At 43.8% G+C, this 18,806-nt stretch overlaps 1 protein-coding gene across 1 annotated transcript in view; it reads left to right on the top strand.

Moving 5' to 3' along the window:
* SYDE2 (synapse defective Rho GTPase homolog 2) overlaps window positions 1-13,701 on the top strand; it is a 33,112-nt gene extending 19,411 nt beyond the window's left edge. Inside the window, exons 5-7 of the mRNA XM_082313369.1 lie at window positions 5,164-5,345; window positions 6,234-6,465; window positions 11,262-13,701. Coding sequence (XP_082169495.1) covers window positions 5,164-5,345; window positions 6,234-6,465; window positions 11,262-11,764 — 917 coding nt within the window. The 3' untranslated portion in view covers window positions 11,765-13,701. The remainder of the gene's footprint in view (window positions 1-5,163; window positions 5,346-6,233; window positions 6,466-11,261) is intronic.
* The last annotated feature ends 5,105 nt before the right edge of the window (window positions 13,702-18,806 follow it).

Here is an 18,806-nt window from a genome sequence, read left to right as displayed (position 1 = left end):
GGTTTCGCTGTTGGGTTCAGTGTTGCTCACAAGTACCAGCGTTCCCAGCAGCAGAAACTGGTCTTTATGTTTCACTCTGATGTGATACACCCTTTATAAAGAGCAGTGGAGAGTAAAAGTAAATGGTATAAAACATCTTTTAAACTGGGTAAATTTCTTCTCTTTACAAATAAATTAATGAGAAAAAGTGGTGATAATTTCTAAGAGCAGATTGTTCCATGAAATTATTGAAGTCCTGTTTTCTTCCTGATTTTGTCAATCACCTCAGAAGGGGGAAAACAACCTTTCTGTTGCTTTCTGCCAAACGGCAGAAACTGTCTGACATTGGCTTGTAAGCAGACAAATGGCAAACTGCTATTTGGTTAATGTAAACTTTTGGCTAATGGAAACCTTTGGGTTTGGGGTTTTTTTGTGTGTTTTTTTTTGTTTTTGTTTTTAATTTTGGAATAATAAAAATGGCACTGCCCTCCCATGCTACGAGTAATCATCACAATAAGAGAGTATTTGCAGAAACAGTTCAGGAGTATCATGGGAAGGGGTATAGGAACTTAATTCTCATCCATATACAAAAGAACCTGTAACATTTCATAAGCATTTTCATTTTCCTGAGAACATTTTATACTTGGAACCAACCAGAACTGGCTGAAACTGAAGTCTGAGCTGCAGGAGAGCTCAGTACTGATGCAAAGCCCTGGAAGGGCAGCGGTGCAGTCTGATTGATCTTTCCATCACGAGTTTATGATGCAGTGGTTAAATAGAGAAGTGTAATTTTTCAATATACGTTGCTGAGAGCCTCATTGGTGGTGGTGAACTTTTGGTGATTGCATGGGTCCTGCTGGACCCTTGGTCCTTTTCTGGTTTGTACTACTGAAGGATAATATTTTGCATCCCGAATTTGTATTCTAAGAGTGAAAAGACTACGGCCTTGGTGTCTGTCTTACGGAAAGATTACTGGATATGCTTTTGTATGTGTTATATTCCAAGATTTGACTTACATGCTGCTTTCCTTACAAGGAAAAAATAGTTTTAAGAAATTACATTAAAAAAAAAAAAAAAATCTTTCCCCTGGTTCCCTGCAGCTGTGCTGTGTGATTGCTTGTAGTGCCCGTGTTAAGAGTTGCGTTGAAAGGACTGAGTGCAGGGGTCCTGTGTGAGCTGGGGGGAGCGGGGAGGGAAGGGGTGTTGGCACCCGCAAGTGCTGCTGGCTGAACTGCAGCCCGCTCTCTAATTAATTGTAAACAGTGTGGTCTGGGCTGAAAGGGGAACCTGCAATTTTTGCTGACAGACCTGAGGTACCCACCGTGCTTAGGGCTAGGAATAAAAGAGCCTGAACAAAACCTCTGGCGTATGCTTAGGGAGCTGAGTTGAGGAGGAATGTTTCACCTGATTACTGCTGTATTTGCAATGCTGAGGCTGATGCACATGATTCCTACTTTTATAAGCCAAAACATGTGTTCCATAAAATATGAATCCTCAGCATAAATCTTGGCTGATTGAAGAGAAGTGCCGCCTTGTGTCCTTTTTGAAATTTGAGTAGCGCTGCTTTTCCAAAAGATTAAAAAGATTTTTTTTTTTTTGACAGCTCTCCAAAGACTAAAGAATGAACATTTAATGATTAAATCTTGACTGAGAAATGCTCTTGGGATTGGCACAGCCTTACACACAACTACGTGTGCGTGTGGCTCAAACCGAAGCATGCAGCCAATTTTTGGAACTGCCCAGTAGTCATGTTGTTGCCTTACATCTGTTTGCATCCACGTGAATTCATATCTCTGCATAAAGCATGCAATGCTGTTAACAGTTCAGTGGGTCAGAAAAATGAGGACTTAATGAAGTGGATGGCAATTTCTGCTCGCTGTCTAAATTTGTTGTGTGCGGTTGTGTCAAGGGGAATGTGCTAGTGGGCTGGCAGCAGCGGGAAGCATAGATTCATGGAAAAAAAAATAACAGCAGCCTCTTACAGGGCTAATTTAGCTGAGTGAATAGCAAAAGGATTTAGAAAGGTCAAGGGGCATTCATGGCTCCCAAACTATCCTGTTATTCAGGGTTAAACAGGAGAAAGCCCTTTGGCAGGTGGTAGTCCCGTGACTGGATGCTATTACAGGAATTCCTACTAAATGATTATTAATAGACAGTTGTGAGTGTTTCAGCAGTATAAGCTGATTTGATTACGACATGCCATTTCCTACTATAAGCTGATTCTGATTTCAGCCTCCCCCTCAAAAAAACCAAAGTGCAGGTGAAACAAAGATCCTGATAAAAGTCAGCATCTCTTGCTACTGTTTTGCTTTCGGAAAAAGGACAACATCCCAAAGAGTGATGTACAGCACCAGATTGTGCCACATTTGTCTCGTAAATATTGTAACCAGTTAATCCAGTCATGGAACACAGGCCTCTAAAATGCAGGGAAGAAGAAAAACTTTCTGGGGAGGGGGGAATATGAGTAAGTTATTCAATAGAAGCTAGCCACTTAAGTGGAGCAGTAAAAAAAGTGGCATATTCTTTTTAAAACAAACAAACAAAAACACCCAAACCACCAGAGGGAATATGTTTTCAGGAAAAGCAGCAGTGATGCTGCTAGGTGCAGTATTGTTTTTAAAATAAAAATATTTATATGGGTGGAAGCCAACTTTTACTTACATTCTGCATATGAACATGGCTATGAAGGAGAAAGCGTTAACTTGCGTTCCCTGTATTTTTAGAAACAACCTCATAACAAAGCCCACTGCTATACAGTTCAGTTTACAGCTACGTTATAAAGATGGAGCTTATAAAAACTGTTGCTTTGTTAAATAGCATGGTGTGATGGTATTTGCTGTGATTTGGGATTTTACAAGGCTATGAGGAGTGCATACTAAAAAATATACTTTTCCAACTTTGCTTTTTCAGAGGACAGGCTGCTTTGTTAATTACAGTACTCACTTTCAAAAAGGTTTTTTTTTTAATCCACCATTTATTCTTAAAGTATTTAAATTTAATTGTGATCTAGCTGAAACAGGTAGATATTTGTGGCACAGAATGCATTTTTTTAAGGAAAGTAAAAGCTGCTGGGAGGCAGGCTTGTTTCCTTCAAAGTTTTCTGTCTCAGTTGTACTGGATACCTTGCTCCTGGATGGCATCCTGCTGTGTCCTTTCCAGGGGGCTGCTGTTAGAATTCTTAAATGGTTTTGGTTTTTTTAATTATTATTCTTACAATCACAGAAACCCCACTCAGACTGAAGTGTAAGCTGGCTTTAGAGGCTGGCTGATATGAAGGCAAACGCTCAATTCCTTCCTGTTTGTTTGCATCTGTGGAAGGAACGGGGGTTAATGAGGCGCTTGCTTGGTTGTGGCATCCCCTAGAAACAGCCTCTCCTCCAGCCCGTCTCCAGCTTCTGAAACGGTGCAGTGCATCTCTGCAACTGGGAGGGCTCAGTGCATGGGTGTTTCAGCCAGTGTCTCCTGTGGATGTAAATTATAGCTTCCGCAGCAGAAGCGAACGATGTGCTGGAGGGACAGCGTACCCAGAGGCAGGGGGGAGCTGGCGTTTCCCTCTTGAGGATGTCTGTCTGGAGAAAATGCTGTCTGCTTTGCAGAGCGTGGCACTGGCACCGAGGTATTTGCTTATAATTTCATAAAGGAAAATACACTTGTGGTGGGTTAACCCTGGCTGGATGCCAGGTAGCCACCAAAACAGCTCTATCGCTCCCCTCCTCAGCTGGACAGGGGAGAGAAAATATAATGAAAGGCTCATGGGTCGAGATAAGGACAGGGAGAGATCACTGAGCAGTTACCGTCACGGGCAAAACAGACTCGACTTGGGGAAAATGAATTTAATTTATTACCAATCAAATCAGTGTAGGATAATGAGAAATAAAAAATAAATCTTAAAACACCTTCCCCCCACCCCTCCCTTCTTCCCAGGCTTAACTTTACTCCTAATTTCTCTACCTCCTCCCCCCAGGGCACAGGGGGATGGGGAATGGGGGTTGCAGTCAGTTCATCACACGTTGTCTCTGCTGCTCCTTCCTCCTCAGGGGGAGGACTCCTCACACTCTTCCCCTGCTCCAGCGTGGGGTCCCTCCCACGGGAGACAGTCCTCCACGAACCTCTCCAACCTGAGTCCATCCCACAGGCTGCAGTTCTTCATGAACTGCTCCAGCGTGGGTCCCTTCCACAGGGTGCCGTCCTTCAGGAACAGACTGCTCCAGCCTGGGTCCCCTGCGGGGTCACAAGTCCTGCCAGCAAACCTGCTCCAGCCTGGGCTCCTCTCTCCACAGGGCCACAGGTCCTGCCAGGAGCCTGCTCCAGTGTGGGCTTCCCACAGGGTCATGGTCTCCTTCGGGCACCCACCTGCTCCGGCATGGGGTCCTCCACGGGCTGCAGGTGGATATCTGCTCCACCATGGACCTCCATGGGCTGCAGGGGGACAGCCTGCCTCACCACGGTGTTCACCAGGGGCTGCAGGGGAATCTCTACTCCGGCACCTGCAGCACCTCCTCCTTCTCCTTCTTCACTGACCTTGGTGTCTGCAGAGTTGTTCCTCTCACATATTCTCACTCCTCTCTTTGGCTGCAGATGCACAGGTTTCCTTCCTCCCCCCCTCCCCCAAAATATGTTATCCCAGAGGTGCTGCCACCGTTGCTCATGGACTGAGCCTTGGCCAGCAGCGGGTCTGTGTAGGAGCCGGCTGGCATTGGCTCTGTCGGACACAGGGGAAGCTTCTATCAGCTTCTCGCAGAAGCCACCCCTGTAGCCCCTCTGCTTCCAAAACCTTGCCACGCAAACCCAATACAACACTGAAGAGAAAAATTAATTGCCGGTCGTATATAAAGGAGGAGGTGTCATCAGGCTGTGAGGACTTTGGTGTTCGCAGTAGCTCCTTTCCTCGGGCAGGAGGAGGACTGCTAAGAGCCCTTCCCTTGTCTCTCCCTTGCCCCAATCAGGAGGGGGACCCCAGGCAGAGCTGCTCCTGGGGTACTTTCATGCACCCCTCTTCTCTGGATGCGGTGCACCTTCCTCCCCTGGTTTCAGTCCTTCTTTGGCCACGAGCTGCCTTGCGTGGGCTTGGAGAAGGGGTCAGAACTGTGAGGACAGGGGTGCCGGTGCTCCTGTCCTCCCAAAAACGCGGGAAAGTGAATCTGCAGCTTGTTAAAGGCAACTGTTCTTGTGTCTCTTGTGAAGGCGTCCTAAAGGATTACCTGCGAGAGCTACCCTCTCCCCTGATAACCAAGCAGCTCTATGAAGCAGTGTTGGATGCCATGGTGAAAAATCCCTTGAAAATGATGGCAAGTGGTTGTGAAAATGACCCAAGTGACTCTGAGCACACAGCAGCTCTTCTGGATTGCCTGCCAGATGTTGAGAAGGTGAGCAGTGTTAGCAGGTTCAAGTCAATTGAATGCTTCAGAAAATAAAGGAACACTTTCACACTGGATATAAAACGTGTCAAAATGTGTCCACCTGTTTCCTGACTTAACAGTCCCCTTGGATTTTTGATGCTCTGCATCTTTGAAAATACTTCCATTCCGTGATTAATTGGAGGGTCTGCATTGCTGGATTTATTCTAGTTTGCATTTTATATTGTCTCCATAAAACTGAATGAAAAGCTGTGATCACTACTTTTACATTGTTAGATGGGAGATGGTTCCCACGTGGTATCCTGCTCCATTTCTGTGGAGCTCTCTGGTCTGTATGTTAATAATTACATGGGCAAATGCTTTCCTCTTTCCTAAGCATATACAACCAAGCCTTAGTTTCCCGTACTTTGCAGTGTAATAGTGCTGTGCACCGTTGCCTGCCAAATTCACTTCTTGGAAAACCACAGTTAGCCTGTGGGAGAGAGTGAGTGAGTAGCCTGCACAGTACCTGGAAGTTACCTGGAAGCTTGTTCCCATGCTGAGGTCATACTGAGGGTTTCTTTATTTTCTAATGTACCTGGATCATCTGTACTGCTTCTGCAGCTTCCCTCCCCTCCTTGATGTCTCCTTTCTGTTGTGAGAAAACTCATCCATGTAGAACTGAGATCAGGTAAGAAACAAGCTGAATTTTACCAGAAAGTCTGTCTTAACTAGGCCGATCTGTGATAGTCTAATACAGCTTTTCTAACTCAGCACTTAGATGTTCCATTCATGGGTGTTGGTAGAAAAAAATATAGCTATCAGCCTTGATCTTATCCGTCTGGAGCAGCAGCGTTAGGATGTCAACACCGCCTTCGTCTAGTGTTTTGTTTCCTGAGCAGTATTTTGTTCTTTTAGGCTACCCTGAAGATGCTGTTGGATCACCTGAAACTAGTGGCTTCCTACCACGAAGTAAATAAGATGACGTGCCAGAATTTAGCTGTATGTTTTGGGCCTGTGTTACTGAGCCAGAGGCAGGAGACCACCAACCATAACAACAGAGTCTTCACAGACTCGGAGGAGCTTGCCAGTGCCCTGGACTTCAAAAAACACATAGAGGTTCTTCACTATTTACTCCAGCTGTGGCCAGGTACTGTTTCATTAATCTGATCAAGGGAAAACGTCAAACCATTGCTGTATGTTTTTACTGTGTGACAGTGTACGTTAATTCACAGGATGACCGAGGAGCATCGGAATTCTTAAAACACGAGATATTATGGTATCACCTATTTAATCTAAAGAAATCATGACAATTTTTTAATCTAGTCTTTGTATTTGGTCACTTCGTTTAATGGGAAGTTTGTTGTTTTGATTGCTTTCTTACCAGATGGCAGAGTTTGAATATAATGTAACAAGTGGTGAAGAGTGCTTTATGTGAGTAAAAATACTAGAAAAAACAAACCCAGTGACAGTAAGGTTTCCACATCTGAATTAGGAGGTTTTGGGGGTGTTCTGTTTTTTGGTTTTTGTTTTTTTCCTTCTGCTCTCCTGCTTTGACCATTCAGGATTATCTCTGTATGGAATTCATTAATTGTTTGGTCTCTGAAATACCCGAAGGGTTACTTTATTTTTGTGTTTGTAATTGGCAGAGTTGGGAACATCCTTAGAGTAAGAGCTGTGCAACCTCTGGTTGTTTTTGCAGAGCCTTGCTAAGGAGGAATGTTTTTAAAACAAAACACAACAAAAAAGCCAAACCAAACAAACAATAAAACCCAAACCAAAACACCATAAGTACCTTTTAGCTCCCACTTCCAAACCGAAGAGGTCATATGCTTACACATAATTTGGGGTCAATTCTCAATAAGAAGGGAGGTGAAATTCTAATCTTCCTAATAAACTACCAAAGTAGACATGAAGGTAACTATTTCTGCTAAGATCTACCTTTCAAACTGGAAATGATTGCACAGTGTTCACGTTTCCCCTGGCACTGAGAGGCATAAGCCAGTGGAAATAGTCAGGATGACATCTGGAGCCCGGGGTTTCAGCCTGTGGTGCCTTGCTGCTGCTGAACCGCAGCCTTCTCTTGCACAAGCGCTGCCCGAAGTCAGGAGCGGACGAAGGTATTGCAACTTTTCAGTTAAACAGGGAGAGTTGAGGGTAAATACTGTGAAACAACTTAATATTGGATCTGATGGGTTTAGTTTTGTTTTCAGATAGTCTTTGGCCAAGCAGTTGTTGAAAGCTACCTAACCATGCAGAAGATGGGTCCATTGTGCTGTGGTATCTTCCTTTTTCACAGTGGTCTGGCTAACGGTGTGGACAACTGATCTGTTTGGTAACCCGAATAATTTAATATCTGCTTCTCAAATTTGAGCAGTGTAAAACCTTTAATTCTCGAGGCTAAGAGAAGATTCAGCTCATCTAAACAGCTTCTTAATTGTTCCCTTTTAGAACACAATAATTACTCTTGGGAAACTGCTGAATTTCTGCACCAATTGAAACATGAAATGGAATCACAGTTAATCTAAATGAATAATATGTCTGATTGGGTTTGGTTTTAAATTTATTTTTACTGGAAGAGGAGGATGTCTGCTTTTTATGGGAGACTTGGGGTCACCTGGGAGATGTGCAGGGTCACGAAGGGCCTGACTTGGCAATACTGAATTACAGATGCTGTGGCTGCATTTGAGCCAGCCAGGTGGACTCTGCTGCTCCGTGTTCAGGATACAAAATATTCCCCAACTCATTTAAAGAGTGTTTGGGAAAAGGCGCTTTTTTTTTTTTTTTTTTTTTTTTTTTTTCTCCTTTCCTCTCTCCTGTCATCTCCCTCCATTGCAAACGTTATAAAGAGAAATTGCTATTCCTAGCTAGGTGGTTCTTGAAGCATTTTATTCAATCCTGGAGGTCCCAGGAAGGGCTCCTGACATGTAAGCATGGGTTGGCAAAGACCTATATCTGGCAGATTCTATGCAATAATTAAAAAAAAAAAAAGTGTCTGGATTTGTTGTGTATTCCTAGACATGAGGTATAAATGAATTTGCGCTAGCAGACAAAGTGCAGGATAGGCACATGAATGTGTGGTCTTTGTCTTAGTAGTTCATAACCAAACTATGTAAGATGTATGATCTTGCTGTTAATTAAAGGGGGTTTTATGATTACAAAAAAAAGTATAGGAATCTATACTGTATTGTTATTATGCAGGTCATCTTAAACAGTCTCTGCTCTACTTAGCCAGTAATACTTTTTAAGTCTTTATCTAGAGATGTATTTTAAATTTGTAAGGTGGGTTTTCTGGGGGGTCTTTTTTGGGTGGTTTTTATTTACTTATTTATTTTAATTATGAGAGAGAGAGTTTTCAGGGAAGGTTTAATCCTTTCTTGGGTAAAACTATGAAGTATCAGGACAAGTAAAGCAAGTGCTAAAGAAGAGAGTTGACTGTAGGCTGACTTGACCAGCACAGCGTAATTGCCAGTGAATACCCCACTGAGGTCTTTCAAGTGCTTGAACGCTTCTTGTGGTATATCAGATACTGATTAGTATAAAGAATATTCTGTGCGAGACAGTGATTTCAGCCATTGTGGGCTACTGCTTCATTCCTCTTACAACAGTTTCCACCCGGGGAGCATCGCTGGGCTCCCTCCTGCCACAAACCGTGTTGGTGAGAGCCGCTGTGAGTCGCGGTGTGTTGCTGCTGTGCGGGCTGTAGCGGTCAGCGAACCCCTGCGCCTGCCCTTATCTCTTAGCCACGGGAAAGATGAGTTGGGGAAAAAAGTCAATGTGGACAACTAATGTACTGGAAGGGAAAAAAACCCGACAAGTATATTCTCAGTTGTGTTGTCTAATTTTCCCCCCACGGTAAGTCTGATTTATAATAGTTTGCTTGCATTAGACATTGCTAGCTACTCTGCTCTGACTTCCAGCGGCGCGGGCGAGTTGCTTTCCAGCAGCTCGGGTGCAGGTGCGGAAAGGATGTCACTGGCTGGGCAGCTTGAAGAGCTGCTTGTGGACGATGTAAATGGCAGTGCTTTTTACATTTTTTTTCCATACTTTGCTGACCTGATAGCGGCTGTGCCCTGGAGTCACCTCCAGTGGCAGCTGACCCTGCGGCTGTAGCAAGTACACACTGACCATGCTCTGGGTCAGCACCACCGGGAAGCTGCCGGCTGTTGGCTCTGCTGGCTGCAGCCTCACAGAAACCTTCTTTGCCTGAAAATAACAGCAAGAGGAGAGGTAATTTGACATATGGTGCAGCTTCATGATAGGCTTGAGGCGACTGAAGACACTTCTGCTCCCTTATCAACTGCAACTGGGCAGCCCCAAAGCTGCTGACTGCCAAAAATGAAAAAAGCTTTCAGTCAGGTCAGTGAGCCAGCACAGGAGAGATGGGAAACGTGGGTGGAGGAAGAGGGAGACCAAGAGCTGTTTGGGCAGCAAACACTGTGCAGGAGCTAATCATGAAACCTTGGGGATAGCTTATGGCATGGCTGCTGTGGGAAACAAAAGCAGGTAGGTGTAGCTCTGCCCATAGCAGTGTGCATTGCTGCAAAGGGGGCAGCAGTCGGGTAGAGTTTTCCTTCGCCTTGAAGAGAAAGCTGAATGCTATCCCTCAGCTCGCAAGAACTGTGCAGGACGTTGTGCTAAAAGAGAGGTAAAACATGAATGTGAAAGCATGGTGACCAGGTGAGCACCATACAGTGTAAACAGAACAGTTGGACCCGACGGAAGGATCGCAGTCTGGTCCCTTACGTTTAATCTCCTGTAGATTGAGACAGCTTGATAATCAACATGTTGTGCAATACTTCAGTTTCCGTATTTTTCCAACCGAAAACAAATAGTCCTTGTTTGGTTAGACCATGTAATACTGGCAAGTTATTGTTAACCCATGGCCCTTCATCTTAATGGAGTATAGTCTAAACAGAAGGGCTTTTGTTATGGTAAGAGGCGGGGGAAAAAGCAGTAATAGTTATTGCATGTTACTGTGCAAGGCGTAAAGTAAGACTAAAATCCCCTGGAGAGACCTGTAACGCGGCCCCAGAAGGAGAAGCATTGGGCACATCTCGGGACTGAGCCTTTGTGCCTGCGCGCGAGGCGTCTAACGAGGAGCGGGTCAGACTGCGAACCACAGGGGTTTGTGTGCACCGCGTTGTCCGCAGTGAATGGGAACAGAAAGTTTCTGCTTCCGATTACAAGAGGTAATGGTCTGTTTAAAACAAAAAGAAGCTTTGCAGCTCAGACGTTTAACAGGCACAGGTCAGTAAAAATATTTGTGCTGTTTACCGTAGGAAGCCGGTAACAGTGGAGGAGACTGTTAGTAACTTATGCTGTATAATCGTGAGCTCAGGTAACATGACCGTCAAACCTGTTTGAGTGTACGGCTGACATGGGGTTGTGGCTGCTTAGAAAAATAATGCATAATGCAAATGAGCTTCTTTTAATAGCGCAGAACACTAGGGCAAAAGAGAAACACAAGAGTTCAACTCTTGGAGCATCTTGAGCTTCTCTAGGTGTTTCTCTGTGGTGGTATTTTTGTTGTGTTTTAACCTCTTTTGCTGTGCCTGCTTTCTGTTACTCTTTTAGCCCAGACGAAGCGTGTGAGCTGAGCTGTTTGCTTTTCTTTGACCCAGAGCCAGATGGTGATTAACTCACGCAACGAATTTAATCGGTGCTCTGGGAGTTTCTACTTTTAGATAGGCTTTTCTCCATTGCAGTTTGGATCTGGCATGAACCTTCAAAACTGAGCTTTTACGGTAGTTTTTCTTATTATTTTATATCAAACAGCAGCAGAAAACATAGTAGTGGAATGTGTTGGCTGTAAGCTTGCATGTATTCATGCATGCTGTTAGCGTGTGACGTCGAGGGAGGCGAGTGGGCATCTGTCATGGACTTCTCTTGTTGTAGGACGGATTGTTCAGCCCTGACTCTAGTTTAACTTCTCCTCTCTTCTAGTACGTCACTCGCTGGCCAAAGAACCAGCACATCCGAACACGTTTCCTGAGCACCCATCCTCCCTGAATTACCTGAGACCCAAGAGGCAGAGACCTCACATGCTGAATTTGAGCGGTACTGAGATGTCTGGGGTACTCAGACCAAGGCCAGCAGGTCTAGACAGCCCGTCGAGCAACCGCTACGCTGGAGACTGGAGTAGTTGTGGGGAGAACTACTTCTTAAATCCAAAAGACTGCCTGAGTGAAGCAGACTACGATGACGTCCCTTCGGAAGACACAGAGAGCGGGGATGACGGCAGCAAAGCCGAGGAGTCGGACGCCCCGGTAAGACAACCGCAGCCCATCCCCAGAGAGCACACATTTCAGAGCTATTTGGCAATGCAAGCAATAGACTCCGTGGTGGATCACAGAGCAAACCTCAAAGATCTGCAGGAAAGTATCGATACCCTGATAGGAAACCTGGAAAGGGAACTCAACAAAAACAAGCTAAATATGAGTTATTAAATCCTGTCCTGCATGATGCCTCCTCCTAGTGCCTCTGTGCCCCTCACAGGGCTTCCCACAGCCGTCTGAGGAGTGATGGTGCCCTTGAACGCTTTGTGGTAAGGCTGCGGCCCACCTTGCATTAACAAATCTTAAGCCATTCCGTTAAATGTCTGCCTTTTTGTTAGAAGGTGTTGGCCTGATTCTGGTGTTGGAGGCAACCTTAGAGACCATGACATGATTCCACATAGTGGCATTTCTCCCTAAAAATACTATGCACTTAGGCGGTCTGGGCAATACCTGGCAGAAGATAAAGCAACATCTCTGCTGTCGGCGGCAGCAGAACTCCTCATTCCTGAAACCCGGTACAGATGTTCCTCTCGGAAGAGGATGAACGCTGCTTGGCCTGACTTTTGCAGCATGGACTTCAGATAGACTCGTTTTACTATATATGCAATGGCTGCTATGAAAAATGCTTTATATATATATATAATATTTATATATAAAGTTTTAATTGTACAAATATTAATGTATTCCTCTATTAACACTTTTCAATAATTATTTAAACAAGCAAAAATTAACTATTTTTCTAACCTTGTTTGTATATATCTATGTATAAATGTGCATGTGTCTGTAGCCACCTTTGGAAAGGAGAGGTCTCTTGGAATTATGAAATGTCCTTGTTTCTAGGAGGATGTGTTCAGTGATGCCAGGATGAAGTTACCCCTTGGGTAACACAGCGTTTGATTTACGTACAGAAACATGGCCAGAGAGAAGGCAGGGTGAATGATTAATACCAATGACCTTGCGTGTTGCAGGGGCATCAGTTTGGAGGTGTTGACTATTAACACTCTCTCTCACACACCCACCACCCTTTCTCTATTTTTTTTTCCTTCTTTTTTGTTTGTTTTTTTACTCCATTTTTTTTTCATGTATAAAGAAGGTCTGGAAAGTATTTACTTTTTGAAAAATACTTCTGGTTTGTCCTTGTAACCTGTTACTTTTGATGTTTCAATACTTTTTTTTTTTTTTTTTCCTCTCCAGAATGTCATTTATTTTTGTTGAGGTACCTTTGTCTCGCTGCTGGTAGTTAGATGTGTTTGAGCCCTCTCTGAAGGGCTATGGCTCTGGAGATGCAAGATTCAAATTCTGCACAAAGGCAGTTACTTTTTTCTCTGAGCCTTTTTTTTTTTTTTTCCCTTTTTAAATTAATCTCCCAAAAATGGAAACCTGAGTTGTTACATGAGGTTGAACGGGTTGAGTGATGTTACTCCTGGGGAGTTTGGGTGGGACTGCAGTTCACTGTGACCTTCTTAGATTCAGCTATCACCATCTTCTCAGGTCATCTTTTATCTTTAGTCATTTACGGTGAGCAATTAAGCATTTCGTCTTAAGGAAACACATTCTTGGTTTAATTAAAAACAGTTATGAAATTGCATACAGATGTTTTGGTAGTCCCTCTAACCAAAAGGAGATACAGAGTCATTCCGTGTCCTTCACAGGTCACCCCCAGTGAGGAAGGGGGGATTTGGGCTGGTGGGGGCGAGAGGGTTATGTGTTTTGAGAAGTCAAACACCGAGTCGCTGTCAGCTGGCAGGGTAGAACTTAATTCTCTTCATCTTTTTGGTACAATGTTGGCATCCCGCCACGGCTTTCCATTCACCCTGTGGGTAAGTGCTTTTCTGCTAACCCGTACTTCCTTATATTGCTTAATTGAAGTTATTTATTTACAGTAGCAAGGAACTAGGAATCACTATGGCAAACTTCACCCCTCTTTTCTAAGGAATTATTTTAGCATGGTTTCAAATGGTTTATTCAATCTCATTAATTTATTTTTTATAAGTGTTAAAAGATGCAAAACAATTATTGCAATATAATGATAATGTATGAAAATGTAAATTTAACCTGAAGCATTTATCAATAAATCGATGTATTTTTTTAAACTTTTATACCTACAGAATGTGCATACTTTTTAAACTATAAATTTAAATTCTAAATAAAATTTGAATTAAGAACAAAATTTGACTAAGCCTAGTTAGTGATTATTTAAACCTGTCTAAGCTGATGCCATCCATTTGTACTGGCTGCCCATGTGAATTAATTCCATAAAGACATTTAGCTTTTCAGAAGATATTTTGTTCGGTTGTCGTTTCTAGATTGACCCAACATTTTGGTTACATAATTAAAAAGAAAACCAAACCACTGCTCCATTTAAATCCAACAGGAATAATATTCTAAGGAAATTGTCAAACCAGTGCTCTGGCAGCATTTCTTCTTCTTCTGTTGCAGGATGCCGATGCTTTTGAACGTAGCCTGGCTTCTGCACTGGGTGTGTAGATGTATTAGCACTAGTTGAAAGATGTTTGCATTTAAAGTTATTTGATAAATAATGATATATTAAGTTTTCATTGTCTGTAATAATCTAGATGATGTCAGTGAGCACCTTTTGAATAAGTGTAAGTTTTTCTACGGGAGAGTTCTGTTACTCAGTGCAGCAGTGTGCTGCTCTGTCAACTTTAATATTTTAACCTTACAACAGGGGAAATCAATGACTTGATAAACTGTATTAATGTTAAGCTACATAGTTAATTAAAATATACTAAAGTGTTGCTATTATTCAAATGAAACATTTGCTCATAATCTAGTTATAACAACTTGTAGAACACATTTTGTATCTTAGAAATCCTCTTTAATGAGAGATTTCTCAAGTGGTATTTTTGTTATATGTTGTCCCTTACATATATTCTTATAGATACTATTATATTTTGTATAATTATTTGTATAATCTGGTCAAGCTGCATCCTTCTTATGATAGTTACAGATTCTTAAGGAACAGGATTAGTGTAGGAATTACCCTATCTAGACACACTAAATTGGGAGATTAAAACAACCTGCTTCTACCAAAGTAGTAATGAACTTTTTTTTTTTTTTTTTTTTTTTTAATACAAAAGAGCGGCCTCGGGCTGCGTGGGCTTTGCAGGGCAGAGCTCCTGTCGAACCCCATGGGCACAACCAGGAGCTTCTCTTACTCTGCTAACCTTTGTTCTTGTCTGCTTGGTGTAACTTGGTTTGACTTCAGGAGCAGCTCCTGTTCTGCAGGGGCTCTTACCGCTACTAGAAGAGGTTAAAAGCAGAGGGCAGGCCCTGCAGTTGAGTTCAGAGAGCAGATGGCCTTGGAGTGTATGGACTTCGTTCAGGCGTGACCTCCGCTTCCCAGGTAAAGAAAATGGATGCAGATGCACTTACAGAAACAGTTCCAAGACTTGCACCAAAACTGCATGCAAATTGTTATACCCAGGTATGGGCCAGTGATGGCCACGTGCTGGGCTGGATAGCAACCAAGAATCGTAGTTCGTGGTCCCCAGGGAAAAGCAGAAATGCGTCTGTAGGTCTGTGCAGCTCTTTGCTGCCAAGCGTTAAGGTTATGATACGCTTAGGTGAGTTCAGGAATGGACTAGGCCCATTTGTAGTGTTCTAATCCATTGCTGTTTGTTTAAACAGGGTTGTCCAAAGGCTGCTTGGGCTGTGTGGCTGATCCAGCTGACACTGAGTCGCTTCTCCCCCTTTTTCAGCTTCCCAGAGTGGCTCATTACAGGAGCGTGCAAGAGATGGGTAGGGATGGTGTGGGATGTGGAGTAGAGGGGGTGGCAGTGTGACCTTGGGCTGGTTTAAGCCACTGGGGACCTACATCCTCAGAAACTTCAGATCTTTAGCTCTGTCTTTCCGAAATGTGTAACATGTGTATTATTAATTAATGCACCAGGCAAGAAATGTTGCTGCAGCTATTAAGACGTGTTCTAAAAATAGAGGGAAACATCCCCAACAGAAGTAGATATTCAGGGTTTTTACAGAATAAATCTATAAATCTGATAAGCTAGACACACATCTGCTATTTCTGCTGCCAGATCTTAACCCCTTCGCCTTCCTCCCCATCTCAAGGTATAGGTTTTTCTTAACAGTAAAAACGTATTTTGATATAAGAAGTCTTTATCTCAAATTCTGGAACCAGCAACAGTTGAAAGATGGTTATTTGGGGTGGGGGGAGAACTGGCATTACATTTTAATGTAACTATAGAACAGAATTGTAGAATCATTAAGGTTGGAAAAGACCTTTAAGGTCATCAAGTCCAACCGTTACCCTAGCACTGCCAAGTCTGCCACTAAACCATGTCCCTAAGCACCACAGCTGCCTGTCTTTTAAATACCTCCAGGGATGGGGACTCAACCACTTCCCTGGGCAGCCTGTTCCAGGGCCTGACTACCCTTTTGGTGAAGATGTTTTTCCTAATATGCAACCTAAACCTGCCCTGGCGCAGCTTGAGGCCGTTTCCTCTCATCCTATCGCTTGTTACTTGGGAGAAGAGACCGACCCCCACCTGGCTACAGCCTCCTTTCAGGCAGTTGGAGAGAGCAATAAGGTCTCCCCTCAGCCTCCTCCAGACTAAACAACTCCAGCTCCCTCAGCCGCTCCTCACAAGACTTGTGCTCTAGACCCTTCACCAGCTTCGCTGCCCTTCTCTGGACACGCTCCAGCACCTCAGTGTCCTTCTTGTAGTGAGGGGCCCAAAGCTGAACACAGTACTCGAGGTGCAGCCTCACCAGTGCCGAGTACAGGGGCACGATCACTTCCCTGGTCCTGCTGGCCACACTATTCCTGATACAAGCCAGAATGCTACTGGCCTTCTTGGCCACCTGAGCCCACTGCTGGCTCATGTTCAGGCGGCTGTCAGCCAGCACCCCCAGGTCCTTTTCTGCCAGGCAGCTCTCCAGCCACTCCTCCCCCAGCCTGTAGCGTTGCATGGGGTTGTTGTGACCCCAGTGCAGGACCTGGCACTGAGCCTTGTTGAACCTCATACAGTTGGCCTCAGCCCATCAATCCAGCCTGCCCAGGTCCCTCTGCAGAGCCTTCCTGCCCTCCAGCAGATCAACATCAACTATGATGCATTTGTTTTAAAATGTCATCCTACACAATGAATTAACTGTTTTCCTTCTGTTTGACTTTTTGAGCCATGCAGGAAACCCAATAATTTGTCTTAACAACAAAATTTGCTAGGCAAAATTAACCTATGGAACAGTCTGCCATGAGATAATGCAAAGCCGACGCTACAGGTATTTGGACATCTAGGATTGCATTAAAGAGGATAAAAGATCATGATGGGATGTCTAATCTCATGTCTCTGCTGTTATTTGGGAAGAGAGATGAGGAGGAAAATGGCTCTCGGGAAGGTTACTCCCTTTCCATTGGATTCCCGCCGCTCCCCAGACTACGTTGCTCTGGGGAGGGAGGGAGGTTGATCATCAGAGCCCTGATCCATTGCTTCCTTTTCCTCGCTGTTAGGAAAACTCAGCTGAAATCCGGCGGTTTTCTGGAATATTTTCTTAAAACTCTCCAGAGTGCCTCTGTGGTGGGGAACAAGGCTCACGTTGAGGCTGACGCCTCTTCAGGCTTGTAGTGACAGAGTTACAGTGGACGGGAGATGGTTGGGCTTTCCAGGTAAGCCATGACCATATGGGTGACTTTAATGTATACATAGTTTGCAGCCCTGTTGATCAAAAATCTGTGGAAGATGATCTGAGGCGGTGTTCTAACAAAGTCCAGGCCTGATAACAGAGAGCTGAGCTTTTTAATTAGTCAGTTGTGGGATATTTACCTGTCTGTATGGAGCAGGCTGTTGGTTAAATATTGATTTAGCAGAGGAGCTGTGTTCTCTTCCTGTTTGAGCTCCGACTGCAAACACCGTGCTGCAGGTGGTAGGGATGTGCTTGTTGAGTTTTCCTTGGTTTTAATTTACAGGTAGTTTAATATGAGGGGCAAGGAATATGACTATAATATTTAAAATTCAAACTAACAAACAAAAGACTATTTTTCAAACCAAGTCCTATCTAGTGGCACCAAACCTCTCTTAAATCTGACCAAAGTTCAATCAAAGTGGTAAAAGTACACGATGGAGAGATCCTGGCTGTAGAAAATTGAAGGGGCATGTTTTTAACACTGCCTAAAACCAATTTGCAATGTTTAGTTCCGGACAGAGGAGGCTCACACAGCTCCCGTTTCATATTTGGCTATGCTATACACTGCCGAAGCAGAGCACCAGGGCTGGCTATCGCTTGTCAGCCAAAGATCCTCTCTGCAAATCCCCCATGTGTCAGTCATCTTTTGTGCTTTAGTGTCTACTGTGACCATATGGACATTTGTTTGACAGGAGTCTGTGACCCTCAAACAGTTTGGTGAGTCATGGAAAGAGTGAACTCACCCGTACAGAGTTTAATCTCTCCTCCTCGGATAGATTTAATTTCCGCTTGACAGGCTCTGTTCCGTTACATGGGGTCTGACCTGGCTATTGAAACCGAGCAACCAGCAGAACACCGCTTACGGAAGTCATCTCTGTGGATGGAGGATGAACTTTAATATTCATGAGCTGTTACTCATTTACGCTGGTAAATATTAAAACTTCTGTATAACGCTGTTTGATCTCTCTCAAGAATAATTGTCTTTTGCCAGAAATGCACACGCTCAACAGCCACAATGTGCTTGCTAAAAGCTGTTTGCCCTAAATAATACTGATTTGTTTGAGGGGACAATATATTTTAGTGGCTTCGGTTTTCTGTTTGTAAGCATTTGCCAGGCTTAAGTAATAATCATTTTCTAATCTGATGATGGCAAGTAAAAGTGGTTCATCCTGCAAAGTTTGAAAGGCTTATGAATAGTGTGGTCAGATCTATGCTTTTGGTTCAGCAGCCCCTGAAATTTGTTTACTAATTTATATGGTCCTCCCTTAGTGTATCAATGTATGGATTCAGCAGAGGTGCAAGGGGCTCCCCTATCATTTAAGTGTAGTAAGTAATAAATAGAAGACTTCATAGCATGGTAAATATTTGTTGTGGCTGCATTTAAGGGAACAGAACCAGGTTGCTGTTGAGGGAGCACTGATGTTGACTGTTCCCTGCGTAAGCAGTAGCATTATATGATACCTTTTGAGCATTGTGGCAATCTTCTTGGGATAGATCCTCTTGTAGGATGTGATGTTGTAGCAGTGATGGCCGCCTCTCTTCCCTGCTGTAA

The sequence above is a fragment of the Platalea leucorodia genome (assembly GCF_965183815.1).
Source record: "Platalea leucorodia genome assembly, chromosome: 5".
Taxonomy (NCBI): Eukaryota; Metazoa; Chordata; class Aves; order Pelecaniformes; family Threskiornithidae; genus Platalea; species Platalea leucorodia.
This window is presented reverse-complemented; position numbering and strand designations above follow the sequence as displayed.